A 27,537-nucleotide genomic window follows, 5' to 3' on the forward strand; every position below is an offset into this window, starting at 1 on the left:
CCTGACTGTTTTTATGTGTCTGACCACACAGGCTCACAGTGCCAACACAAGAACCCTCCCTGCAGAAACCTTCCTCCTGCTGTCAAATCTCAAAGGTCTGTGGAAACCTGAGATCTTGTACTTGCTCTTTTTTAACCTCTGCCAGATCCAAGAGCCTCTGGAGGCCAGCAGGCGCCGGACAGTGTTTTTATACATAAGCAAAGCTCCGCTGACTTGTGTTCCATGCAGTGTTGAGTCTGCTGGATACACACTCTGACATTCACCAGAAGGAGCTGGATTCCATCTTTCTGGATCTGTTTTTGACACTGCAGCAGTCTGATATGAATTTCTTTCTTGAGGAGAGTGTGTGGAATTCATGTCGAGCTGTAAAACACGTTTTATTGCGACTGATCCCAGGGTGAGGCAATTGACCCAGCACGGTTGCAGGGAAAGCCAGGAGAGGGGAGGGGGAGCTTTGCCTGCAGCTTTACTGGAGCACCTGAGCTTTAGGGTGCAGGAGCTGAAATCCTTCCTGAGCTGATGCTTTTGTGCCAACCGGAGCCCAAAGAAAATGCATGAGATTGTTCAAGGATCTGGGGTGGGGCCACATCCTATTCTCCGAAGGCTCTGGGAGAGGCTCTTTTGGCCCCCACCAAAAGAGGCCTTTGTGGGCTTTGCTGTCAGTCTGTTGCCCCAGGAAAGCTGTACCAGACCAGGACTGGGGGGCAGATGCAGCCAGAGGTGGGATGTAAAATACCCTGCTCCCTCCTGGTCACTCCATTTCCAGCACCAGTAGCTCACTGCATTGTTTCTACCCCAGGGATGCTCTGGCTGAGTCTGGAGGAAGGAATGGGGGTAAGAGGCTGCTGGGGGCTGAGAGCTGGGCTTGGTGATATCTGTGCAGTGAGGAGGAGCTGAGGTGGTGATTCCCTGAGGGAACAGGTAATTTCTGCTGCTTCCAGGTGGGAATCAAGACCCTCATTTCCCTGAGTTAAAGAGAAAGCTGAGCCACCTGGTCCCTGTTCCCTAAATCCAGTCTCCCACTCAGCCTGGCTCTAAGCATTCCCTGACTGTCTGCCTCTCCCCTGCACAGGGAATGAATGTGGGGGGCCAGACCTGCTTTGGGAGCAGCAGCACATTCCTTCCTGAGCCACCGCTTCCTCAGGGTGGGAGCAGGGGAGCCTCCAGGCTGAGCTCGTGTCCAACACTGTGAAGTGTCAGCGGAGGGCTCCGTGTGCTCCTTGGCTTTTTATGGTAAGGAATGTGTTTGCAACATGTTAATTAAGAGCGACAATGGCAGCCAGCACAGTCTGACCCTCTCGAAGCTGAGCCCTGAGACTGGAGCCTGGAGTTGTGTTGAGACCATGGCAAGGGGCCACAGATGGGGCTAAACCCCCCTCTGCCTCCCCCTTTGCTTCCCCCAAGGCTCCTGTGGCGTTTGACTCCCTTCCCTCACCTCCCATTCTGTCCTGACGTAGAGAACGTGTCTAATTTCCAAGGTTTTGGGGCCAGAGCCCCATTTCTCCATTGTTAATTTTTTAGCTGCCCAGCAGCCCATGCTGGGGGCTGTGCCAGGGTCTGGGGGTGCTACCTGCTGCCTCCTCAGACTGGAGAGCAAATTTAGCAGAGTAAGTATTTGAAAAAAAACCCCACAAACCGAAATAACTTCTCTAACCCTAGTGATAAATCTGTGTGGAAAGCTCGCACTAACTGAGGTTTCAGCCAAGTGTCCCTCATTTCCCTGCCCACTCTTGGGTTTGATGGGAGCTCAGTTTAGCCTATCCATTTTTCACTTCCAGTTAAATATGCTTTTATTAATTTTTCACTGGAACGTAGGGACTTGCAGTGCTCTTAATTTAAAATAAAACCTCTCAAGGGAATTGACCAGGAGCCCATTTCTCTCAGCTGGGAGCATGTTGAGTGTCAGCAGATGCTGATGCTCTTGTCTTTTCCATCTGGGCCTGATACGCTCTGTTATATGAGGGGGAAAGTAATTTCCCTATATAGTTTTGTGTTGGCAGCAAAATGTATTTGCCCTTGGAGGGCTCATCAAGGCACAGGCTGGGTGTGAGGGTGATCTGCCTCCTCAGATGAGCAGGGACAGTGTCAGATAAGCTGGAGGGGGGTTTTTTCCTGTAATTCTGTATTTGCTGTAAACAGTGTAATGATCTGGCCCAGGCTTCACTCTTACAGCCTGCAGACAAGTGAGAGCCAATTGATGGGTGAGGATCCATAAAATGAGGAGAGGTGTTGGATGTGTCACAAGGCAGAGCCCTGACCTTGCTGTCTGACCATCACCAAGCCCCCCTCTGCTCCTGGAGAGGGTGAGAGCAGCCATGTGAGCGATGGTGCATGTCAGAGGGGAACTGAGGGTGCTGGAGGCAGCAGTGAAGTGCAGCCCCCCAGGCTGGGAGCTGTGCAGAGCCTGCCCCCAGCCTGCTGTCACCTTTTGGAACCTCACTGCTGAACAGTGGCCAGAAATAAGCAGGTGCCAGTGGTGCCCACAGCCTGGGAGAAGGTGATGTGTTGGGCTGGGAGCTGAGTTAGGGTGTCCTGGGACATGTTGAAAGTGATAGTGCTGTGGCTGGGCAGCTCTGGAGCAGTTAGCAGGGCAGGGTCAGCCATGCACTTGGGAGGCTGTCAGAAGGGCTGGGGTGGGATGGATGGAGGAGCAGAATCCATGTGGATATTGCAACCCCTGCCATGCCAGCACAGGGACCTGTGCCCTTGGGCAGTGCCCTTGGTGGGCCAACACCTCCATCCCCAAGGTGAGCTGATAACTGTCCAGGAGAGTGGATTGAGCCCCTCAGTGTGTGTGGGATCCACTGGAGTCAGATCCTGTAACTCTCTGAGCAGAGGCAGACGAAGGCATGAGGGTAGTAAGGCTTTTAGCTGTGTTTGTGCAACTGCTTCAATGTTTTCTCTGGCTGTGAAGGGTTTAGCAGGGGGATAAATGCAGATGTAATTAATGGAGCTGCTTATACGCTGCTCTCTGTGACTTATGCCGGGTACAGGACTAGACTAAATATCACCATTACTGATAGGAGGAGGTGGCCAATTTATGACCCTCTCTGTTGAGGAGAGGAAGATCTGGTTATAATAACACTCAGCAGGGAAAAAGACATGTTTTACAGTCAAAAGTTTCTCAAGAAAATAAGGCCAAGCACCGGGGCTGGGTGGAAGAGGGCTGTGTCAGGACTAGAACCCCAGGGAGAGCTGATGTCCTGGACAGAAGTACCCATCCCAGTCCTGGGGAACTCTGCTGTGGGGAGTCACAACAGTGAAATCTGTGCAGACAGACTTAGAGCCTCGGTAATGGCAGTTTATAGAGACATGTCCTTCATGGGGGCTGTTGGGGTACACACCTGGGAACTGTAGGGATGCAGAGCGCAGCTCATCCCAGCTCCCCTGCACTCCTGCCACCCCCTCTGGCCGTGCTCTGCCACGGGGTTTTCAAAAGAGTGCCTTGATCCTAGTCCGGTGATGCTCTTCTGGGGAAGAAAAGGAAAGTCTTCACTTAAAGCCCTTGGCTGGTGGCAGTCACAGAGCTCAGGCACCCCTGGAGCCTTTGCAGCTTTGAGAGGTGGGAGTGTGAATCACAGCAGCCTCTTGTGGGCAGCTGCACTCAGCGGGTGCAGTGACATTCCCGTGCCGCTGTGCCCCCCTCCAGGGACGTGCTCGAGCATCACCCACATCCTCCACCCCCCCCTCAGCTCCCCTGCATCCAGCAGGTCCCACCACCCCCCAGCCTCTCCTCCGCTGCAGCTGTGGGGCTTCTCAAAGGAGCTGGACACAGTAGGTGGGGTGGAGGGGATTTATTGAGGCTTCCCTGGCTCACACAGCCCTGGCTGTCCCAGGGAAGCAGTGTCAGTGTCCTGCTTGTCTCCACCAGCACCTCGCCTGCTTGAGATGCTGAGCTGTCCCCAGGCTGTCCAAAGGCATGAAAATCCTTCCCGTACCGTGGACTGTCCTTCCCTGGCAAACAACCTTCCTCCCCTTGGTCCTTGGTGACCTTCTGTGCTTCACTCCTGGATTTTCCTACTGGAGATGGCTTTGTGCCCAGCGCTGCCCTGGGATGCAGCTCCTAAACCAGGGCACAAACAAACAAAGGCTTTCCAAATGTCCCTAAAAGTGCACCCACTAACTCCAGATGCTGTGCTGATTGGAAGGGCCAGAGCTTTTCACAGGCTCTGGGTGTAGATGTGACAGGGAGTAAGTCCATCCATGACAGAAGAACAGGTATTTACACATGGCAGTGGATTTTTGGGTTTGATCTCTCTGCTCTCAGCAAGTGCTTGGTGGAAGCAAATCCTGTCTTTGGTTGGTTCTTGGCTGAGTTTGTATCAGCAGCATCACGGTTATGATATCTGGATGCATTTGAATGAAAAGCGTTCAACTGGACCCATTTCAACCCAGAACGTAGCCCAGCCCCAGGACACTGCAAAGCCGTGGGGCGGGAGGAAGCTCTGCTAGCTGAAGGTGGTGGAGGAGCCATCTGCTCTCTGCTGCTGTCCCACCAGCTCTGCCTGCGCCCAGGGCTGTGCGGGGACCCTGCAGCGCGCGGCGGAGCGGCCGGGCAGGGCTTCGCTCAGCTGGGTCACCTCACTGAGCTCCACCTCCAGCGTGCTGACCGTGTTGGCGGCCTGGGCCACGTGCACCTTGTGCGCTGCCTTCTTGTGCAGGAGGCAGCTGAAGATCTTCTTGAAGCCCTTGCGGAAGTGTTTGGAGACCAGGGCGTAGACGATGGGGTTCACGCAGGAGTTGGCGTAGGAGATGACGTGCGAGAGGATGCGGAGCACGTACGTGGAGTGGTTGAGGGGGAAGTACCCGAACCACATGCAGAGGATGACCAGGTGATGGGGCAGCCAGCAGAGGCAGAACAGGACGGCAACAATGATGATCATCCTGGTGACCTTCCTCTTGGCCTTCTTGGACTCCGACATGTCTTGGAGAGGGTCCACGGACTGCCACAGGTAGCGAATAGTCCGCACGTAAGTGAGGCTCAGGATGAGCACGGGGATGATGTAGCTGAAGATGAAGGTGCAGATGTCCATGACCTTGCGCTGGGAGATCTCCCAGATGGGGTGGCAGACGGTCAGGTTGGCCAGCTGGAACTCCTGGTAGTAGCTGAGGTAAGGGCCCGAGAAGATGAAGGAGAGCCCCCAGATGAGACAAATGGCCAGGAGGGCGTTCCTGGGTGTCCTCAGCTCCCTGGAGTGCAGGGGGTATCGTATGGCCAAATACCTGCACGGGAAAAGGAGAGGGACATGGCTGCCGTCCTGGGGAGGGCACCAGGTGAGCATCACCAGGGGCAGATTGGAGAGAGGGCAGAAATTATGGATTTGAGCTTTCCAGGGCAGTTAGTCACACAACCGATTCCTGGTGCTTCCTAGGGACCCTGTGCAGCACAAAGGATTGAGGAAGATTCTCTCCCTGACCCTGTCCTGTCACCCTCTGCTCTTAGCAGTGGTTGTGGGGACAATGGGGATAATCCCATTCTGTCCCTCCCTAATCCAGCAGGCCCTCACTCGACCATCGCAGTCTGGCACAAGTGACTGAAGCAGTGAGGATACAAAGACAGAAGCAAGCGCCCAGGATCCCCAGGCACAGCATTCCTTGTACTGGCACACAAGGGAGCACACCACCCCTTTTCAGTTCTGTGATTAGCTGGTCCCTTAATTGCACCCAGATCTGAGGCTTGTGCAAGCCCTCCCTTGCTCAACGCATCTGTTCCCTCTGTTCTGTGGGATACAGGGGGAGAGGCAGCCCCTGGGAGTGCTTTAGCTCCTGGGGGTGCTGTCAGCAGCCAGTGCTGTGCTGGGATGGCAGGACATACCCTGCCAGGCTCCAGGGCCACCCAGGGGACTGGCATATGGACTTTACACATCCCGTCTCACAGGTTTTGGGCACTGAGTGGAGCAGCACCAGGAGTTCTTGGCCTCTTGCTTGCTGCAGGGTCATAACTCACCGCCCTTGCAGAGGCACGGACTGAGGTAAAGCACAGGCAGGAGCAACAGGCTTCCCAGCAAAACCCACCCTGGAATGGACTGGGATAATCACTGGGACAAGGGACAGCGCCGGGACAGAAAGGGGCTTTTTGATAATGGAAGGGGAGGGTGGCAAAATCAGTGTCTCTGCTCAAACATACCAGAGGGTTTTTTTTTCTCAAGGTCTGCCTGCTTTGCTGAAGGCTGTTGGGAGGGTAGGGGTTCTCTCCGTGCATCCCAGGAAGGCCAGAGCAGCACAGGGGCTGACCTTTGCTTCTTTCTCATTTTTCATCCCCACTTCACTGCCAAGGCCTATGGATATATCCCAATCCTACAGCTTTGGGGTTTGAAAGCTTCCTCCAGCTGGGCACTGGGGCCAGGGATCCCCATCCAGCCCCCTGCAGGACCTCATGCTAGGTGGTTGCACTTCCTTGCCCACACCAACAGGGAAATGCTCCTTGATTCCCCCAGGAGCCCCGGGAGATCACAGCAGTCAGGATTCAGCTCCAGGGGATATTGTCCCCTCTCTGCCCCGGAGGGATCCAGAGAAAGGGGAGCCTCAGGGTGCAGGGAGCGCCCCCCCCCCATTCCCTTTCCTACCTGTCGAGGGACACGGTGGCCAGGGTGAAGCTGCTGGCATACATGGTGAGGTAGATGAAGAAGTGGACGGCCTTGCACATGAAGGGCCCGAACACCCATCCCTCCAGGGTGTAGATGGTGGCTTGGAAGGGGACGCAGAAGAGGATGAAGCAGAGGTCGGCCACCCCCAGGTTGAGGATGAAGAGGTTGGTCGTGTTCTTCACCTGCCCATTGCGCAGCAGCACGGCCAGGACCAGGCTGTTGCCCACCGTGCCCACGAGGAAGATGACGAGGTACACGAGTGGGATGATGACGGACTCGGGCTGCCAGCCGCCCCCGGAGCCCGGCAGCGAGCCGTTCATGGCCAGGAGTGCACGGACAGGGGCTGGAGGGGGGAGAGTGCGTGGGGAAGGCACTAGGGGGGCACACAGGGTGAGGGGGTGCGCAGGGAGAACAGTGTGAGGTGTACCAGGGATGGCACGGGGAACGGGGTGCAGGGAGAGCACGCAAGGGAGGAAAAGGGAAAAGGGGTTCAGGGAAAGGTCAGTGAGGACAGCACCGGGGATGCAGCGGGGAGTGCAGCAGGGATGCAAAGGAAAAAGGATCGCACGGAGGGGTCAGCGGGGATTGCACGGGAAAGGGGGTGCACAGAGAGCACGCTGGGGGGCACAGAAGAGACGCACGGGAAAAGAGGGTGCAAGGGGACCACAGCGGGGAGCGCACCAGGGATGCACGGGAAGGGGGAGAACGGTAAAAGGGGCGCACAGAGGGCGCACGGGAGCTGCACGGGAAAGGGGGAGCATGGGGAGCGAGCGGGGGTCCCGCCGGGGAGACGGAGGGGGTGCGGGGGAGAAGCGGGGGAGCCGGGCGCCCTTCACCTCCTCCGGGTCTGCGGGAGCCCGCGGGCGCTCGGGGCGGCTCCGGCGGGGCGGCTCCGGCGTTCTCCGTGCGCCGGCGGAGCGGGGGGGCCCCGGGGCGCGGCTCCCGCCCGGCCCCGCGCATCGCGCCCCGGGGAGGGGATCCCCACCCCGCTCCCCTCGGGGAACCGCCCGGCAGAAGGGCCTGGGGTGGGGTAAAATGTCAGTCAGTGCTGTTACTCCCCGGGAGGGGCTGGGGCAGAGGGGCCAGACACCCCAAAAGGGAGCTGGGCACCCCAAAGGGAGCTGGACACCCAAACTGAGGCGCCTACGGGAGTTTTCTTATCATCTCCCCCTTCAGTGGTCACCAGAAGAGGGTTTGTTCAACCCCAGGCGCTGCAGGGCTGGATTTTAGGAATGGGAGCGCTCTGACTGTGAATGTATTCGCGTTGTCCAGCGGGCAGATAAATCCTCATGCCAGAACACCCGGGGTGAGCCCAGGTTTTGGGGAGAGACAGTATTTCTCCCCATGGCTGGGAGAGCAGTGCGATACATTGCAGCGAGAACAAATCTTTTTCATGCCGTGTCTTCCTTTCCTGCAAAATTGCATTTTTGGTCCTGCAGTCTTGGGACCGACTGGTGCAATCAGCTCTCCAAGGACTCTTTGTCTGACCCCACACCAGCCTGCCTTGATTCGCTCCCGTGGAGGGAGAAATATTTAATGCAGCAATTACTCCTGTAAGTAACTCACTCCACAGCTTCTCAGTTCTCTTAGTGGGGGTTCAGAGCTGAGCCTGCTGTGCTGGGAGCTCTGGGGACACTCACAGCCCTGTGACATTGCCACCACAAGCCCTTTTCACCCTCGGCTGCTCACAAGGATCCCCACAAAACCAGCTCCCGTTTGGAGGAGGTGTGTGGGGAAGCGAACAGATGCCTTTGGTGTGAGGATGCTCCGTGCTCCTCATGACATCCCACGGGGAAAAGCAGGCAATTAGGAGCAGCACAGGGGAAAATCGGCCACTCCACAGGGCTCAAGGAGCTGCTGAGACACAGACCACAGCTCTGCCTTGCTCTCCTGATCCCAGACTGGCCACATGCCCTCAGGGAGCCACTCCATGCCACATCCCCAGCCACGACCATGGAGTTGCTGGGACAACTCCTGGGGAGAGCCTGGCCCCAGTGAGGTTTCACCATGTGGGAATTGCTTCAATTCCAGGGAGGTTTCACCCTGTGGGACCTGTCCTGTGTTGTCAGATACCACAGGCTATTTGGATGGCACTGGTGGTGTCACAGGAGCTTTGGTCAGCCTGCAGAGAGGTCAGGTCCACCCTTATGCTGCAGAGTAAGATTATTTTAAAAAGAACAATGAGGGAAAACACATAGTTTCTTCCCAAATAACAGTAAAATTCGTGAGTAGCAGGATAAAAACAAACAGCAGCAAAATATATTCTTGTCCTGAGACACAGATGGGTTATTTGGGCAGGGGGTGCAGAAGGATGATCCAGATCCCCCAAAACAAGATCCTCTGGCCAAAATCAATAGGAAAATGCTCGCTGTGGGGCTCCCAGCCCCAGAGGGATGTGAGTACCTGGAGCCTGTAACTCTGTGGATTTCTTCTCTGCAGCAATCCCTGTGACACCTCAGCCTCGCTGCAAGGCTCTGCTCTGTGAGGGGCTGCAGGTTTGAGTGATCCTCCTGTCCCCCTGCCCTGGGGGAGAGCAGAGCCAGCTCTGCTGGAGGAATTCACACACCCAGGCGGTGGCTGATGGTTTTATCCTCCCATTTCCAGATTCCAGAGGAATCCAGAGGAGCGGCAAAGCTTTGTGCCAGTGTACAAGAAAGTGGCAGAAATGTGCCTGTGCCACACCTGGTGGCTGTTCTGACACTGGAATAGGTGCTTTAGGGTGTTTTTTGGGGCACCTGTGGGTGGGTGCTGCTGTGCCAGCCTAACCCAAGCCTGTCTGAACCACCACAGCTGCAAGAGAGGTGCTGTTGTTTGTAAAATAGGCTTTAATTGCTGTGCCTGCTTAGTTCAGCATCATCCTGAAGCACGTTTGGTTCAGATAGGGAATGAATCCCTGGGAGATGCATTTGGAGCCTGGAGCAGACAGTGTAAAAGATCTGCACAGAAAGCTGCAACTTGAGGGCATAGTTGATTTTTATTTCTTTTTTTTTTTCGCTTTGAGCTTTGCTGTCTATGAGAGAAAAGGGGAAGTTTGAAATCAGGAACAGCAGGTCACAGCTGAGCCCTTGGAAGGGGAGAGGAGCCAAATTGCTTCTTGTAGTGTGACAGCAAAGTGCAGCCAGGCAGGCAGAGCCCAGGGCTGGCAAAGATGGGTCTGGGGGCATGAGCCCGGTGTGAGCAGCTCTTGGAGCAGTTTGTACTTATAAGAGTTTATCTAAATATTACAATTAAGTGCTCAGTTAAGTTTGGTGTTTGTGCCGAATGAGGTGTTCAACCCATGTGCAAAAGGACCTGGTCTTAAGTGCTTACACCACGAAATAGCTCCAGGATTAGGTGAGATATCTGCAGTCTCTTCTTTTACCAGGAGCACAGCCCGAAGGGGTTAAGGCGGCTGAAGGTGGGAGGTTTTGTTTTTAGTGCTTAGCCCAGGGGAATTTAAACCCCCTGTCCCGAAGGGCTGCCCAGAGCAGCAAGCTCGCAGTATCCCGGGAAGGGGCAAAGGGATGGATGGAGAGGCTCCCCCGGGACTGCCACAGCACCGGGCAGGGACAGCAGCAACAGCCTCCCCAGGTATGGGGTCATCCTGGGCTGGGTTAGGGGATTCGGGGGGCTCGGGGTGGGGGGGGACGACCCTGGGGCTGATTTGGAGGTTGGCTGAGGGGAATGAGTGGGACACTATTGAGAAGGGAGACACTGGGGGCTGATTTGGGGGTAGGGGTGTCAGTTCTGGGGTGTGTGAGCAGGGCAGGGTTGTGTGGGTGACCCTGAGGGCTGATTTTGGGGTAGGGAGGGTCAGTTCTGGGGTGGGTGAGCGGGGCAGGGTTGCGGCTGGTGACTCTTGGGGCTGATTTTGGGCTCAGCACTGGGGGGTGGCGCTGGGGCAGAGAACTGTGACGGAGCTGGGGGACTCAGTCCGGCATGGATGGGCGGGACCCGGGCAGGAGGGCCGGGATGTACCCATACCCCGGCTGAGGCCCAGCCCGGGCGGCTGCCGCGATCCCCGATCGATCGCGATCCCCCATCGATCGCGATCCCCCATCGATCGCGATCCCCCATCGATCGCGATCCCCCATCGATCGCGATCCCCCATCGATCGCGATCCCCTATCCCTCAGGGGCTCCCCCCGGGTCCTCCCCGTTCCCGGCAGCCCCCGCGCGGCCGCTCGCGCCGCTCCCCGGCCCGTGATGCACCGCGGCCGCAGCCCTGGCGCAAGATGGCGGCGGAGCGTCAGGGAGGCGGCGGCGGCCGCGGGGCCGGGGCGGAGGAGAACAAGGACCACAAGGACGGCAAGGACAACAAGGAGAACGAGCGGCCGGCGGGGCCGCAGCCCGGAGGCATCGGAGATAGCCTGGGCCTGGAGAGCATCCTGCTCAGCGGCGGCGGGGGGACGTGGCAGGCCCGGCCCCGTGGGCGGCGGGGGGACGTGGCGGCAGCGCGGGGCTCACAGGGCCCGGGCGGGCTGGGACGGCGGGCGGCGGGGACTGCCCCTGGTCCGGCTTCGGGCCCCGTGCAGGGGCACCCCGGAGATGCGGGCGGTGCTGGCCTGGGCCTGCGTGAGCGTTTGGTTTGGATAAAACGGGTCAGCCTGGCTTTCTTGATTTGTGGAATTACGATCTACCTGTGCTAACCGCTTGGCAGCTGGCGCCAGTTTCCACAGCGGAGCTGTGTGCTGGGCCGTGTGCTTTAGGGTAAGAGCAGGTCACCCGTGAGCTACTTGTGGTGATATTGCAGCTTGAACTGAGGAGTAATACATAAAAAAAAATCTTAACAGGTGCATTGAGGTGGCAGACTGGCTCCTGCAGATTTAGTGTTTCTGAAATCTCGGCATGTAAAGCTCGGGGAGGTTTTGTAGGGGAAACTTCGATGTGAAACCAGTCCAGCTGCACAGCTGTGATAGAGCTGAATTTTATCTCCTGGGTCAGAGGGAAACCCGAGGGAAATCAGGTTGCAGTTTTACACGTGGCATATGGCAGGTGTAGTTAGTAACTGTCGAGTAAGGTGCAGACATAGCAATTGCCCTGGAAATGTTGGGAATGTCTAAGTCAATGCGAGAATAAAAAAAGTTCAGGGGATATGAATTCAGCAATTAATTGTGCAGGATAAAAGAGAGTCTGAAAAAAATCTTGTGTAGACAGCGGGGATGAGGAGGGCTGTGTTGGGACATTGCAGTCCGACTTGGGTGTTCTGCAAATATAGAATAATTCAGTGTAGTAACTATTGGTGCAAGGTTTTAATACTTAAGAGACTTTCTCTTAGGTGTAGTCCCAAGAAAACACTTTGATGGACATCTGGCATTTTAAGCTTTAAATGTTTGGTGGGTTCTTTAGGTATAGTTATGGTTTTTCTTTTGTTGTACAGTCTGGTTTTGTGTTGTGGGTTTTCTGTATAGTTATGGTTTTTCTTTTGTTGTACAGTCTGGTTTTGTGTTGTGGGTTTTCTTTAAAGGCTTCTTGGTGAAGCTTGAAAAGGAAATTTTAGGATATGAATACATAAAGCACAGAGATTTCTTGTGTATGGTGGAGATTTTATTTCACAAAATAGCCTGCCTTGTAAACTGAATGAAAACCATTAGATTTACTAAAATGTGGCATGGTTTTATTTGGTAGGAATAACTGAGGGAATAAAGGAAGTACAGGAACTCTGCAAATACACTGAAGGATGCAGAGACTGGATGGAAGCGATGGGGGGAGGGTGCCCCAGGTCACAGGGCAGTGCTTGGTGTCACAGATGCTTGTCACAGCAATGTGCAGCAAGACTAGAAATGTGCTGAAAAATTGAGAAAACCAGCCTTGGAGTTATTTCCAACAGCTCTTTCAATGAGGTTCTGTACTCAGAAGGCACTTTGTTTGTGGAAGCTGTGCTATGAAGGCTGCAGTGATTCTGTTCAGGGTGTCTTTATCCTTTTCCTGAGGAATGGGACATTCCAGGGCAGGAAAGCTTCTCTGCCTCAGTTTTTCCTACAAAACTGTCACAAGCGTGGTTGGGGAGGTCCTTTAGCCAGGCTGGGGCAGTCAGGATGGGTCTTTTGGCACAGCTGCTTGTCCCAGAATGAGCTCTGGTGACAGCAGCACCCCTGTGGATGTCTGTAGGAGGAGGTGCCTGAGGTTTGTCTTGGTCTCTGCTGACAGTCAGGAGCTCTAGAGGAGCCATGGACTCGAGGTGCTTTAGAACCATCAGCTCCCTCAGCTCTCTGCTTTTAGGAGGTTCTGGGGTGCCCCACCATTCCAAGTGCATTTGTCTTGTGGGATCTCTGGGGTTCCCTGCTGTTATTTTGGGGTGGGAGGAGGAGCTGGTGCCAGCTGCACTGTGCGTGTGCCTTAACGCGAGCCGCAGTCCTGCAGATCGTGAAGGAGTCGCAGCAGCAGCACGGCCTGAGGCATGGGGACTTCCAGAGGTACAGGTTAGTGTTGGGAGCTGCTCCTGGGCCTTGGCCTCACTTCGTTTAAAGTGTAACCCCCCTGTAGCAGGCAATAAAAGACACATCTGCCAGGTCAATACCCATGGCTGTTCCACGTGAGGCTGTGTGCTGATCTCCCTTGGCTGTACTGAGCTGTGGCTGTGCAGACGGGCTCTTCCATCTCCACTGCCCACAGGAGCTTATGCTCACATCTCCTGATAGGCACTGTACTCCTCCAGAATTCCGTGTTCAATAAACACACATAAAGCAGTTAGTAATGAGCACGTCACCCTGATTTTTCAAGATCATGAGTAACTACTTGTCTTCTTACCTTGTTTCTACCTTATGTCACACATGGAGTTTTAATTATTAAAACATTGCCTGGTACAGCCTTTAGGGTTTTTTTTTGATTTTCTATTTGGATAGAGCAGTAAGCAGAAGCAAAGCTGTCCTTTGGTTGTCTTTTTTTAGGGGTTACTGCTCCCGCAGGCTGAGGCGGCTCCGCAAAACCCTCAACTTCAAGATGGGCAACAGGCACAAGTTCACTGGGAAGAAAGTAACTGAAGAGATTCTCTCAGACAACAGGTAATGGAATTGAGAATTCGCTATGTTACTGAAGAGTTTTCCTTCCAGTAATTTCTGTTTCAGGTAGAAAGCTGTTCTGTGCAATATCATCCAAAACATTTCTTCTCAGACATGTGTGTTGTTGGTATTAATAAAAGTTCAGGCTATTGTGCAGGTGCAAGAGATACTGCTCAGATCCAGCTTCAACCAGTGGGAGAAGAAGGAGCAGCAGCAGCCTGTTCCTTCTCTTTCCTCATAGTTGCTAAAATGGATTCTTCTCATAATCAGTAAATTCCTGTGACTTTGAAGAGAAGATGCTTATTCAGGTCTGTTGAAGGTAGCCATGGGAATGCTGGTGATGTAAATGGTGTAGCCAGCAAGGTTGTGGTTGGAGATGCAATCCCTTCCTTTGAACAGAAATACTGCACTGCAAGTTTTGCTTTTATCTTCTAAATTTGACAGAATGCTGGTCTGACAGAGTATGTGAAGAATAGCCAGGGTTTTGGGCTCACTTCCTATCTTTTAGGAATACTTGAAATGTTTCCTGTTTCTTTTCTTGTGGGAAAACACGTGATGCTGCATTCACCTGTGTTGTTAAGAACATACTGAATTAGTTTGAAGAGTGGCCTAAAATGATAAATTCCTTGTCATTCTAGTATCTGTGGTACTACAGAATGATACCTAGTTCTCAGTGGGGTAATTACACTTCTGAGTGAGAAACACAGCAGAAACCAGTCAGGAATAACAAGTCTTTGTGTGCTTAGAACTTTAGGAAGTAAAAGCATCTGCCTCTTGCTAGCCAAGCTGAACTTCTGCTGCTGAACTTGGCAGACCAAATGCATCACCACTGACAGGTGATGATGCAACTCTTGTCTGAGTGTCATTATTGTCCCATGGACCCTCCTGTGCCCTGCAGGTATTTGCTGCTGATCCTGATGGATGCAGAGAGGGCCTGGAGCTATGCCATGCAGCTGAAGCAGGAGGCCAACACGGAGCCACGCAAGCGCTTCCATTTGCTCTCGCGGCTGCGCAAGGCTGTGAAACACGCCGAGGAGCTGGAGAGGCTCTGTGAGAGCAACAGGGTGGATGCCAAGACAAAGCTGGAAGCTCAGGTAGACACTGATACTTTCATCTTCTTGTACAGCAAAGGCTGAACAAGAAACCTTTGGAATTTGGGGTGAAGAAATAATTACTATCTCTCAATAGATTAGAAAAATACAAAGAATTGAAGGCAACTAAGATGGTGCAACACAGCCCAAGAAGCTGCTTATCTCCTGAGTTACCTTTTTGTTAAATGTGCTGAAGTAGCCACTTAGAATGCAAGATTTGGGGATTCAGTTCCTGGAAAACAGGAAACAACTGTTGTGGCTTCTTTGAACAACGGGCTGCGATGCTGTACTCAGTCAATTAAACTGCCATTGTATAGCATATTGCTGGGGAAAAAAAGTTCTGTGACATCAGTGGACCATTGCATAAAAACCAAGAAATATCTTTGCTTTAATTTCTGGGCAACCTTTTTTAGTGGAAGGTGTGCCTGTCCATGGTGGGGGGATTGGAACTTGATAATCTTTAAGCTCCTTTCCAACCCATTCCATTCCGTGATTCCATTTTATGATTCTGTGCTTCCTTAGAAATGTAGCAGAGGCATTTAAAGGAGAAGAGGTAGGTAGCTGTAGCCTGTCATCCAGACTTGTCTTCTGTGGGAAGCCCCAGTGAAAAGGGCAGAGCTTAGTCACTCAGTGCAGGAGTCACAGCAGCCTTCCTGCTAAAGGGGGCACTAATTCGGCTGTTGATGGTGGGGAAGTGACCTTGCCCTCGCTCTGTGTGCAGGCATACATGGCTTATCTCACCGGCATGCTTCGCTTCGAGCACCAGGAGTGGAAGGCAGCAATGGAGGCTTTCAACAAATGCAAGTGAGTCCCTCACTTCAGCAGCTTTGTTCAGTAAATAGTGTTGGATCACTTGAGTTATGTACAGCAGCACTGTGAGTCGTTTAGTTAATTGTGCTTAACTGGGAGGTGCTACTGAAGAAATAGCATCCTCCAGAGCACAAATACAAACTGTTCCCTTAGGATAGCACCTCACAAGTGACACGCACTGTGGTGTTAATAGTTGTCCTTTGCTGTAGGACCATCTATGAAAAGCTGGCCAATGCTTTCACAGAAGAACAAGCTGTGCTGTATAACCAGCGTGTGGAGGAGATCTCGCCCAACATCCGCTACTGTGCCTACAACATTGGTAAGGGAAGGGAGGGCCCTCATCTCTTCACAGCAGATCAATATTGATTTAGTTAAACCCTGGTCTGACACTGAGGCCATAATATTTGGGGCAAATTCTGCACTTGTTCTGGGACAGTTTAGCAATGCAGAAAGGGCCTCATTTTGCAACAACACCCGTGGTTATGTGTAGAAAGACAGAATAACAGTTTGTGGTAGCTTGCCTGTGACGTCAGAATGGAATTGCAAGCTTGTCCCTAGACTGCCAGTATAAAATCTAATGATTAGTTTTTGTATATGAAAGTAATTTTGAAGTCAGATGGAAATGTATCTCAATTTGTTGATTCTCTCAGGTGACCAGTCTGCCATGAACGAGTTGATGCAGATGAGACTGAGGTCTGGTGGCACTGAAGGTCTTCTTGCAGAAAAACTGGAGGTAGTTTATTTGCATGCCTCAACTTGAAATATTCATTATTACTGTGCTGAGCATGAATATTTCTGCAGCGAACCATTGAAGAGCCAGAACAGAGCAGAAGCGAGCAAGCAAGCCTGTGGGAGGCAACATTTTCCCAGAAAGCCCTTTGATTTCAAAGCAGTCAAGTCTAACATGAATTCAGGAGGTTGAGTTTTGCCTTAAGTTCAAGCTCCTAAGCTCAGTGTGTTCTGTGCAGGCACTGATCACCCAGACTCGGGCAAAGCAGGCAGCCACGATGAGTGAGGTGGAGTGGAGAGGGAGAACTGTCCCAGTGAAGATTGACAAAGTGAGGATCTTCCTGCTGGGGCTGGCTGACAATGAGGCAGCGATCGCCCAGGTAACCCCGCAGCCCTCTCCATCCTGCCCTTCTACCCATCCCCTTTCCTGCTGTGCAGTACTTGGTAGCTGAACTAAAAGCTTTTGAGTAATCTCTTGGGGTTTTTTTTTTTCCCAAACTTGGGGCTGGAAGGCTAAAGGTAAAAGTGGGGGATTACTGATTATAACCCAAAGCTGAAGTGTCAGCTGGGGATAGCTCTCACAGTCTGCTGAGTGGAGTAGTCTGGGAGATCTGTTCGGAGTTATTCCTCCTTGGAACATTCTGTGCTGCCTTCCAGCAGCAGGGTGATAACCATTATTATTAGTACATCACTTGGAAATAAGGTTACATTTTTAAGAGTAACTGGTTTTGAATTGCTCTTCTAATTTCTTTAAGCATCTTGCTCAAATGCTCCCACTTCAGAAGTAGCCAAAATAAAAGTACATATTGACCATGTTTTCTTCAGTAACAAATAGCCAGGTGTAGCAGGTGCTATGAGATCTATTCCATTCTCTTACTGACTTATGGAAATCTTCAAAAGCAGGAAGTGGATTAATAAATGTCAGGATGTAAATCAATTGGACATGTAATGGTTTTGAAACACTTCACAGCATCATAGACTATCCTGAGTTAGAGGGGACTCACAAGGATCATTGAAGTCCAGCTCACTGGAATTTGCAGTGGCACATACTATGCATGTCTTTAGTATTGTGGCCAAGTTTTCCACGTGTAGTTTTTTGCTTGGAACTGACGACCAGATGAGGTATCCTGCTTTTCACTGGCTGCATACACACTCAGAGTTTGAAGAGGCGGTGAGAGAATCTTCTGTAACAGCTCTTGCCATTAAAAAAAGGATTTTTGCAGAATTAATAACCTTTTATCACCGGGAGAATAAGATGATAAATAAAAATAGAAATGATAAAACAAAAACCCTACACAAGGATAAGACCAGAGCAAGGGACAGTGGTAACAAGAGTGTGATTAGGATAAACAGGATGTGGCTGGGTGGGAAACCTGCATAATGTTAGGAATTGGATATTGAGGAATGGATTTGGTTTCGGGACGCACATAAGTGTGGCCAGCAGGTGGAAGTACAGCTCAGTTCAATGTTCCCTCCTTTAACTTCCATCCTGGCAGCTGACACTTGGACTTTTTCAGTTTAATTGCTCTCGATAGTAGTGACAGAACAGCCTGAATTTGTTCTCTTCTTGCTTTGCATCCCTGAGAAGCTCTGACTGAACAGAGGAGTTGAGTGGACTGGTGAGAGCTGAACATGCAGCAGCACTATTTACATTCCCAGAGAGCTAAAACTTGCCTTTTTGGCAGCAGTTCTGGAGTTGTGTCAGCTGTGATGGGCAGTCCAGCTTCAGGTGAATGAATTGTGCTTCCTGGGGTCGTTGGCACCTTTCTGCTCACCTTCACTGAGCTGAAACCCTGACGTAACAGCAGTGCTCTGCAGGGTTTAATTAGGAGTAAAACCAGTCTGTTTTGTATAAAAATGGAGTCTCCCAGTGCAATTATACTGTTGCCTTTGGTTCCTTATTGGTAATGGGAGGAACAGAACAAGTAAGCCAAACTGAGAGAGGAATGCAGGTTTAAAATTGCTTGTGTCAGTCTTTTCATGGGTTTGAAGGCAACACTTTGAGGGCCCATTGGTTGAACTGACAAGGCTGCAGGGCAGCATGACACAGGTGTGCTCCAACCTGGTATTGCCTCAAGGACTCTGTGCTCATCTCTAGATTGCAGCAAAAAATGGGTGGTAATAACTGTCAGAGGCGTTTCACAGTGGTTTAGACCAAAGAGAACCTGACAGCTGAGCACTTCACATTTGTGGAATTGCGCTCATTGGGATTGGTTTCCATGAACCCTCTGAGATGAACCTGTGCAGTTCTGTCAGGACAGTTGAATCACCAGCTGTAGCACTTGTCTCAGTCCTATGATCTGATATCTCCCAGATCAGAACATGTGTATTTATGCATGGAATCAGCTTAAGGAGTTTTTGCTCGGAAAGGAAAGCCTTTGTTTCGTTTCAGGGCCCAGCCCTTGCCCTGTTTGTGCCTGAATGATGATCTGGCCATGTCTGTTTTCATTTTTGTGCTTACAGTGAAATTGCTGTGCTGCTCTGGGTGAGGTTGAGAATGCAGTCAGACTTGTCTCTGGTAATTCTCAGGAGTCAGTCCCACCTAAAAAATTCTCACAGCAAATCTTAAATTAAAAGCAAAAAAACCCCAAACTCAAAAAACCGCCTCCATCACAGGATACCTGAGGCTTTGTGAGGGAGTAAAAATAAAATTACTGATAGGGTTTGTGAATGTGGGAAGTGGAGAGGCAGAGACTGTAGAGCTGCACAGAAGAAAATAGGGCATGGTTTTAGACAGTTTTTTATTCTTTTGGGCAACTGCAAATTTGTTGCAGCAAAGCTCATGTTACACTGTTACATGACATGGGAGCGGTAGAACATGGTGCTGGTGCGCTTGAATTCTCCTTCAATCACTGAGGCTCAGTTTTGCTTCTGAGTAGTTTTTTCTTACTGAATCAGTGAGTCTTGCAATCTCCACCTGGTTTCCTTCTCAACACCTGAATAAAGGCTGAGTTTGGGGTTGGAACCTTGTTTAATTGGGTACACGATATGCCAATAAATTAGGTAGAGATCAGGCTTCAACTTGTCTTTTAAAGCTTGTTTTCAAGTTCTGGTTTTGGAGCAGAAGGCCAAAAGCTGCATTTCACTTTTTTTTTTAACAAAACTTATGGTGACAGCAGAAAAGTACTCGGTCACTCCTGCTGCTAAAATACAGGGTTACTGTAAAAAATGCTTTAAACAAGCAAGTTATTGCCACTGTGAGCATTGCTAGAGTGGGAGTGGAGGAAAGATAATCATCTGCATGTTCTTACCACACGGGAAAAATTAAATCAGCATAACAAGAGCTGTCTGCATTGGTAATTTGCCAGTTTAGGACAGCTCAGCTCTTCTGTTGCTGGGCCTTTCCCACAGTGCAGTCCAGCCTCAGCTCAGAGAGCAGTGCAGGTGCCATTCAGGAAGGGAAGGGAGTTTCTGGGAAGGAAGGTAACTGGTGCAGGACTGAGGCCATGAGCTGTGTCTGCTAGGCCTTCACTGCAGTTCTCAGCACTGATCCTATTCTCCAGGATTTCTGGCAGATTTCCCCCAAGAATACGATGCAGACAGGCACAGATTGGAGTTCTAACTACTCACGGGCCTTAAAGACATAATATGGGAGAAACTTTGTTTAATCTCCATAGTTAATTCGTGCATCATACAACAATTTCTGATTTCTGATCTCTCTTGACTCTCCTTTGCCCTTAGGCAGAAAATGAGGAGACAAAAGAACGTTTGTTTGAGTCTTTACTCAGTGAGTGCAGAGATGCCATTCAGGCTGTTCGGGAAGAATTGAAACCAGACCAGGTAAGCAGCAAACATCAGTTTCTACTCCCAGTGACACTGTGTTTCCTTGGGGCTGATTTAGTGTTAAACTTGCTAGGATTTCTTTAATAAAGAGCTGCAAAATTTGAATTTACTCTCTTCAGAACTGAAGGGAGGGAATAGCAGTGGAGAGGCCCTCCCTCTTTTGCCTAGAAGTCTGTCAGAGACTTCCATGGCTTACCCAAACCTTGATTTGTTCTGTGTTTTTCATCCCTTGGCTGCCAGTTTTAAGTAAATCATGCAGTGCTTTGTCTCCTTTGCCCACAGAAGCAGCGAGAACACTCTCTGGAAAATGATTCTGGGAAGGTGTCCAACATCCAGTACTTACACAGGTAATAGCCAAACATTGCTGCCAGTGCCAGTGTGAAGAAGCCACATTCTTATGTCAAGATTTTAATTTTGTTTGGTTTTGTTTTATGGGGTTTTTGTTCTGGCCCTCTGGGATCCCAAAGGATGACTGTACAGATAAGGATCTAATTCAGGCAGCTTCATAAACATTTTACTCCAGACTCTCACGTTGACCTTCCAGATGTTTTTCTGCTACCAGCTCAGAACATAGAGTAATGTCCAAGTAGCTCTGACAGTGCTGATGGGATTTCTCTTTTTATTTTGGCAGTTACTTGACCTACATCAAGCTGTCCACAGCCATCAAGCGCAACGAGAGCATGGCCAAGTCCCTGCAGAAGGCCCTGCTGCAGCAGCAGCGCTCTGAAGAGGACGGCAAGCGCTCGCCGCGGCCGCAGGACCTCATCCGCCTCTACGACATCATCCTGCAGGTAGCGCTGAGAAAACACTTTGGTACAAAAGGTTATTGTAGAAATACAGCACTGCGAGTGAACTACCATGAAGTCTGAAGAGCAGCTGAGTACCTTCAAGTACCTCAGAGATACTCAACATCTGCATGAAGCACAAAAAACCTCTTTTAGTTATGAGCAGAACCTGCTGCTTGAATGAGTGTCCTTTGTCATGCGCTCTAATCAGTTTTAAAACAGTCATGCTGACTCTTGTGCAGCACCCTTAGAGCTGCCTCAGTTTCTGTTGGCCAGGGAAAGTAGCAGCTAAAAACACTTGTTCTTCAGAAGCAGGTTCTCAGTTTCTCCCTTAATTTTGTAGTTAACTGAGGGAGCCTGTAGCTGAAGCAGTTGTGAATGGGAGAGGGAAATGCCTTGTGAAAGAATTAGTTCATGTGAAATCTAAGGAGTCTTTGTCCTAGTTCCTGTATGTGTCAGGAAGTCTGTCCTGAGGGCAGCTTGCACAAGTTTCAATGAGAGTCCTTCACAAGGTTAGAAAACTGATAATTAGAAAACTGGAAACTATTTCCCTGGGAGTGTTCTGTTGACTTGTCAGAAGGGGCAGCTTTCTCTTAGTCTAGCAGATTCCAGAGGAAGGCAATGCCTGCATTTGTTATTCCGACTCTCTTTTGCCCAGAACCTTGTGGAACTGACACAACTTCCTGGCCTAGAAGAGGACAAGAACTTCCAAAAGGAGGTTGGATTGAAGACACTCGTGTACAAAGCTTACAGGTGACTGAGAAGCAGCCGGGTTTCCTTTAGCACACCTAACACCTTCAAAGGTTATAATTCCATAGCTCTGTGTGCTGTGCAGGCCTTTGATGCAATTTCTTCTGTCCTTTGAAACTGGTTCCTAAAGGGAAACTGCTCACTGCTACTTAAGGATATCTCCTCTTGTCAGTCATTTCAGTTGGCAAAAGGTGTGGATAACAAACACATCAGGAAATGCTCTCTTGACTGTTGCAGATGTTTCTTCATTGCTCAGTCCTATGTCCTGGTAAAGAAATGGAGTGAAGCCCTTGTGTTGTACGAGAGGGTTCTGAAATACGCCCGCGAGGTTCAGTCGGGAGCTGGAGCTCACAGGAACAGCTTGAAGGTAGGAGCCCAGACCTGAAGCTGAAGTTTTATGAAGCTGCTCTGTCCCACTGTTTATTGTTAATTAGGTGCCAGGCCATTACAATTCAAGAGTGATCTTTAAGTAGGGAGAAGGGTAATGTTCATTATAGTAGAGACTTTCTAGTGACATGGGAACACTTCATGTGGCCACTTGCTTGGAGGAGGGACAGATTTGCACCAACTCCAAAACAATTTACCACTTTTTCTCACCCGTGCATTTTCTCTTCTACAACTCCTGTAGTGCCTGAAGCACAAAGCTGTAGCTTTTCCCATTCTGGGAAAGCTTATCAACACTAGGAGTTAGCTTCTTCATTCTTACTCTGTCTGGTTTTACCTTTGCTTTGACTCTTAGACTGGCATATTTCAAGCTCTCAAATAATTTTCTTTAATGCTCTAGGAGCTGCCTGATGTACAGGATCTCATTACTCAAGTCAATGCAGAGAAGTATTCCTTGCAAGCAGCAGCTATTTTAGGTGAGTAACACAGCTATACTAGAACTCTGCTCTAATATATCTTGACTAAAGCCCCTGCAACCATTTCATTCCATTTATTTCTGAAGTTCCAAATGTTTTTCCATCACCATTCATGCATGCTCTGGAACTTTTCCCCTCAGTTCTAGCTGCCTCTAGCTCTGTGTAGTGCAGGCAGGCAGTGACTGGGCCTTGGCATCTTGCTCTCTGCCCAGGGATGTTAAAACCCTTCCTGGGGATGTGCACCCACTTTGGGAACCTGCACAGATCAGTTTTGTGTTTTGGTTTTTTGCTGTAAATACTTTAGCCTTACTCATCCCAGTTTTGCCTGGCTGGGCAAGCTACTAAGAAGAGGGAGAGCAGTGATGTTCTCTCTGTTAGTGTCAGCCTGGCCAATAGAACTTTGAGGGATGGATGAATGTGGCTTTTTTATCTTCTTTTTCTGTTAGAGTCAGGATTAAATGCTCAAGAGACAGATTTCATGTTTGGACTGAAATGTTTATTAATTCTTTTCTATAGTACAATCTCACAAGCTGTGAGTTCTGGCTAACAAAGTGAAACATGGCTCTGTCTCTATCTCTCTACGAGGTCTTTTAAGAACAAATTGTCCAATTATGAGATGACACCTATATTATTTTTACTTTTAACCCAGTAACCAACCACTTGTGGCCCGCAATGTGGATTTTTCTACCCAATTACAAAATCCCACCCAGACCCCTGAAGAAGAAGGTGGAAAAGAAGGACTAAGCCTATGCCCTAAATCCTCCATCTTGCTTTATATATATTACTATATTCTAAAACATTAAACTAAGTTTTGCACTATGTGATATCACACACTTCTATTCAAGCTCCACACCCATGATCCCAGTGCTGTCAATTTTGGAAGCCTCTTCCAAGGCCTCAGGTCAAATGCAGTGTTCTCTTGGGGGTCAGTGCCTGTCAGCACAGAAAGTCTGAAATTCTCAGTGCCCAGGGTTCCAGCAGATGAACTTCGTGATTTCTTGGGCTGCTTTTTTTTTCTGTGCCTGCTGCTGGAAATCCAGGACAAGGAGTATGTTGCCTTCTTCATTGCCTTAATGTTGCTTTAACAGACACCCCCTTGGGTGTTTTCATCATCTTTTTCTGGGTGCTTCACTCAAAATCTGTGCTGCTTTCCAGACATGCTCATGACAGTGTGAGGGAGAAGCTGCACCACTGCAGGGCTGTGTTGGCTGTAGATGAGTGTGTGTGGTGCTTACTTTAGAAATCAAGTTGATTCTGCTGAAAATAGTGTCCTGTGCATCCCAGAGAGCAAGGATCGTGGCTAAGCTTGGAGCACCGCTGCTTCCTGAGACAATCTTACTCTACACAAAGGTCCAGCCTGTTATTCTTACCCCCTTTTGTTCAATTTTGCAGATGCAAATGATCCTCATGAGACTGAGTCTCCATCTCAGGTCAAGGATGGCAAGGTAAGAGCCAAGAGCTCAGGCAAATTCCAGCTGTGCTCTTAATGGCCATCACCTTTGTCCTGTTACCTGAGTCTCACAACACAAGAAATGTCACATTGATCAGGATTTCATCATGACTGGTGTATTTAGGAGATCCTATTAGGCTTGGTGCTGAAGGTACCTGACACAGTGGGGTAGGAGCTGGGAGGCTGCTTGCAGCTTCCAGTGTGGCAGCTTGCTTTATTTAGCTTTCTTTCTGCGCATGGGAGGGCTTTCCAGAGATCCTGCAGCTGCGCTTTCACAGGAGATTAAATAATTTTCAGTCTCCAGAGGTCTCACGAGGGAGCTTGAACTTTTCTTGTCTCAGTTGCTGTTCAGTCCTGTTTGATGTTTGACCCTTTCGATGTGACTGGAGTTTAATTTGTGTCCCTGCCTCGGTCTCTTGCAGCCACTCTCAGAACGGTTTGAGACTTTCTGCCTGGATCCTTCCCTGGTCAGCAAGCAAGTCAGCCTCGTGCACTTCCCACCAGGATTCCAGCCCATTCCATGCAAACCCTTGTTCTTTGACCTCGCCCTTAACCATGTTGCTTTCCCTCCTCTGGAGGACAAGGTGGAGCAGAAGGCCAAGAGTGGCCTCACAGGATACATAAAGGGCATTTTTGGATTCAAAAGTTAACCAGGACCCCCAGAGGAACAGAGGTTTTATTCTGTATTGAAGGAAAAGCTCCAAGAGGTTCTAGGACACAAATACCTGCACCTGAAACCAACAGAGGGAAGTTTTGCCATCTTCTCCCCTGTTTCCTGTGTTTATGTCTGCACACACATTCTCTCCCAGTCTGTTAAAGACAAACACTTACTCAGAAACAAACATACACCATAAATAGCTGAAAATAACCTGGAGCACAGAGAAATTCCTTTCTGTGTGGAGAAGTTTTGTGATCAGTGGCCTGTCCAGGGCTGATACATATCTACTTACCATGGACCAGAGCATAGATACAAGTTGATTCCTGCCTCTGCCCCATTAGTTGACACTGTAATTTGGTTTTTTGATCTAGAAATTGGGGTGTAATTGGGAAACAGAGGCAGAAGTAGATGCAGAACTAAACCAGCAAGGTGAGGCTCCCACACAATGGCTGTGGAACAGTAGCAAAGGGGGAAACGTCTCCTTCCCCTTCAACCCAGAACTCTCTATATTTTTTAAGACTGTAACATTCAGAAATGACAAAATAGAGCCTCTTTCCTTATCAGTAAGGGTAGCAAACATCAATTGTTGATGGTTACTCCTGCTGTGGTGGTGAATTTGTACTCTGGGCCAATAGAATGCTTCTTTATTCATACACACACTTGGTTAAATACCTAGATACAGCATAGAACCTATTCCTGAAAGTATTTTCCTGGGAAAACACTTTCATGGGTGGCTTTAGAAATAGCTACGTGCTCTTCTTGGGAAGTTGGGTCTCTTGGTGTTCGTTTTGTCTCTGATCTAAACCTTGCCTGAAAACAAGATGATCTTTTTCTGGAGTTCATCTACTGCTTTGTTTCTTATTCCTGGTCAGTAGCTACACCTGAAATGAGGGATAAGGAACAGAAGACCAGTAGGTTTGTGTGTGATAATTCATCTGTCGTGCCAGACAGCGTTTTTTATAAAGCACCCAGGTGCCATGGGGATGGGCACTTTGAAAGTGCAGATAATTTCATAATTGTGATCACTTCAGCAGGAAAAAAACCCCACAGCACATGGGCAGAACTGTTCCTAAATAAAGCGTTTGGAACCAGCACTGTGCGAGTTTTCACTCAGCCTGTAGCTGGCAGGTGAAGCAACAGTTTGTTCTGGTTGTGTGGACTTCGTGTTTTTTTCTCCTTTTTTAGGCATTGGAGTTAAGGTTGGAAACAGAAGGACTGTTTTGAATTATTGGGTTTTTGTTGTAATGGGGATTTTCCTTGCAAGGTGCATGTCAGATGAATGGGGGGTATTAACAGTTCCCATTATTTTAATATGAATGTTTGCTTTGTTCCAAGTTGATCTGATTTGTGAGTTCTCAAAGTACAGAAGGACTGTGTGCTCAGAAAGAGGTGGGAGGAGGAGGAACTTCTTGTTTCATTTTTGCAACATGCAAACAAAATGGGAATTTCTGGTGTTGTAGCCAATTCCCTTTGTCTCTGGATTCCAGGGGCATTTTACAGAAGAAAGGGAAGTGTACAGGTGAAAGAAATATGGAAGAATATTAATCAGATGGCAGTTTCTAGAAAACTTGTTCTTGACTGGCAGCTTTCTCTTCCCCATAAAGCCTTTTAGGCAAGGAATGCCCACAGTGACCAGGCTCGCCCTGTGTCCACTGAGCTGGTCTTCTCAGCTTTTGGATCAAGTCACAGAAATGTTCTCCTTTGGTTTGCACCAAGCTCTGCTTTCCTTCCACGGATCTCTCTTGTGCCTGGGTTGGTTCCAGGGAAACTCCTGCTGTGGCCACTTTCTAGGTGCAGTTACAAAAACCTAAGAGCAGTTGGTCTCTTTCTGCCAAATGTCCTTTGACAGATAACTGATGAGTTGGATGCAGATAAGAAATTTGAAAACAATGACGTTTTATTCCTGACCTCTGAGGCGTGTAGTTTGTATTAGGAACACTGAGCACTCTTTGCCTCCCGAGCACTCATAGGATCGAGGTCACACCGTCCCCAGGGGAATGGCCACTTAGCTCTGGAGGAGGATCTTCTGCCCCAAGGCTCAGATAACACCACTCCAGAGTGACTTGGCTTGTTTGTTTTGGTGTAATGTTAGTGGAAAAGTGAATGGAGTGGGGTTTGTGAGCAGTGGTGTGGCTTAAATCATGGAAGGCGCTGATGAGGCACAGGAAAAGAAACCTAAAAATGTAAAGAAAGGGAAAAAATTGTTACTGAAGTCACCTGTACAATGCAGACCAGACCAGACTGACAAAACTGATGTTTTTCACCCTGCAGTGGAGCGTTGGCTGGCACAGAGCTGCAGGGGGTCAGGGCAGGCAGGTGAAGTGTCTGATGTGCAGAACAATTCCCCTGGGCCTGCCCAGGTGTTGGGCCTGGCACAGCTGGGGCAAGGTCCAGAGCGTGTTGTGGGGCTTGGAAACTTCCTTATTGCACTGCTCTTTCATGGCTGTTCCTTTAAAGTGCTTGTGCTCTTTCCATGAATTAATTGGCAAGGAGGCCACGTGATTGCACTCAAAACAGGAAACTCCAGTGGAATGGTCAAGAGGATTGCTTTCAATCAACTTTTCCTCTGGAGTATCTTTGGGATTAGTACTGGAATTTTAATTACAGGCTGATCTAGCCGTGCCTGGTACCATTGCATCTATTAAAATAGGAATGAGATGTTCATCATGGCCCTCACTCCACCCCCAGTGATAGACCTGTGTCTGAGCAATGTTTATTTCTGGTTGTGCACTCTGAGGGGTTTGGGGATATGGATGTGTCTCATGGGGGACAGAAGTGAGGTGCATGAGGCAAACTGGGCAGTGGAAGAACTGAAAGGTGGCACCTGGGATTGTAGCATCCTGGCCTGGGAGCTCCTAAATAAGTGTCTGCCTCCTTTGAAAAAAGGGTTGGGGGCATTTAAAAAAAGGGATGGTGTTGCTAGAAAATTGTTGCCTCAGCCAAGCTGCTCTGGCTGTGGGACATCTCAGGTGGGCAGTGTCAGGAGCTCTCTGGGGCCTTTGTGGCTGTGTCACTGGAGCAGCAGCTTGTAGCTTTGGCTGGCAGGTGCTGAATT

At 49.9% G+C, this 27,537-nt stretch overlaps 2 protein-coding genes across 2 annotated transcripts; one reads left to right on the forward strand and one right to left on the reverse strand.

Moving 5' to 3' along the window:
- Nucleotides 1–4,441: 4,441 nt before the first annotated feature.
- GALR2 (galanin receptor 2) lies at nucleotides 4,442–6,922 on the reverse strand. The gene is made up of 2 exons (XM_040081867.1): nucleotides 6,567–6,922; nucleotides 4,442–5,223 (listed from the first exon to the last, which is right to left on the reverse strand). The coding sequence occupies exons 1-2, from the start codon at nucleotides 6,905–6,907 to the stop codon at nucleotides 4,449–4,451; spliced, it is 1,116 nt and encodes a 371-aa protein (XP_039937801.1). The 5' UTR covers nucleotides 6,908–6,922; the 3' UTR covers nucleotides 4,442–4,448.
- Nucleotides 6,923–10,783: 3,861 nt separating this feature from the next.
- On the forward strand, nucleotides 10,784–25,619 carry SRP68 (signal recognition particle 68). Its single transcript, XM_040081846.2, has 16 exons — nucleotides 10,784–10,948; nucleotides 12,921–12,987; nucleotides 13,456–13,569; nucleotides 14,465–14,660; nucleotides 15,379–15,461; nucleotides 15,677–15,786; nucleotides 16,118–16,200; nucleotides 16,436–16,576; nucleotides 19,878–19,976; nucleotides 20,262–20,326; nucleotides 20,611–20,770; nucleotides 21,423–21,517; nucleotides 21,752–21,881; nucleotides 22,299–22,374; nucleotides 23,767–23,819; nucleotides 24,247–25,619. Exons 1-16 carry the CDS (start codon nucleotides 10,801–10,803, stop codon nucleotides 24,472–24,474), a joined length of 1,848 nt encoding a protein of 615 aa, XP_039937780.1. The 5' UTR covers nucleotides 10,784–10,800; the 3' UTR covers nucleotides 24,475–25,619.
- Nucleotides 25,620–27,537: the final 1,918 nt, after the last annotated feature.

Source organism: Hirundo rustica, chromosome 18 (assembly GCF_015227805.2).
Source record: "Hirundo rustica isolate bHirRus1 chromosome 18, bHirRus1.pri.v3, whole genome shotgun sequence".
Taxonomy (NCBI): domain Eukaryota; kingdom Metazoa; phylum Chordata; class Aves; order Passeriformes; family Hirundinidae; genus Hirundo; species Hirundo rustica.

Excerpts from the sequence above, each read along its gene's own strand:
- SRP68 (XM_040081846.2), top strand. The coding sequence starts at position 10,801 with ATGGCGGCGGAGCGTCAGGGAGGCGGCGGCGGCCGCGGGGCCGGGGCG. Across the intron at positions 14,661-15,378 it reads AGACAAAGCTGGAAGCTCAG|GCATACATGGCTTATCTCAC; the intron begins GTAGACACTGAT and ends CTCTGTGTGCAG. Across the intron at positions 22,375-23,766 it reads GCAAGCAGCAGCTATTTTAG|ATGCAAATGATCCTCATGAG; the intron begins GTGAGTAACACA and ends TCAATTTTGCAG.
- GALR2 (XM_040081867.1), bottom strand. The coding sequence starts at position 6,907 with ATGAACGGCTCGCTGCCGGGCTCCGGGGGCGGCTGGCAGCCCGAGTCC. Across the intron at positions 5,224-6,566 it reads GCCACCGTGTCCCTCGACAG|GTATTTGGCCATACGATACC; the intron begins GTAGGAAAGGGA and ends TTTCCCGTGCAG.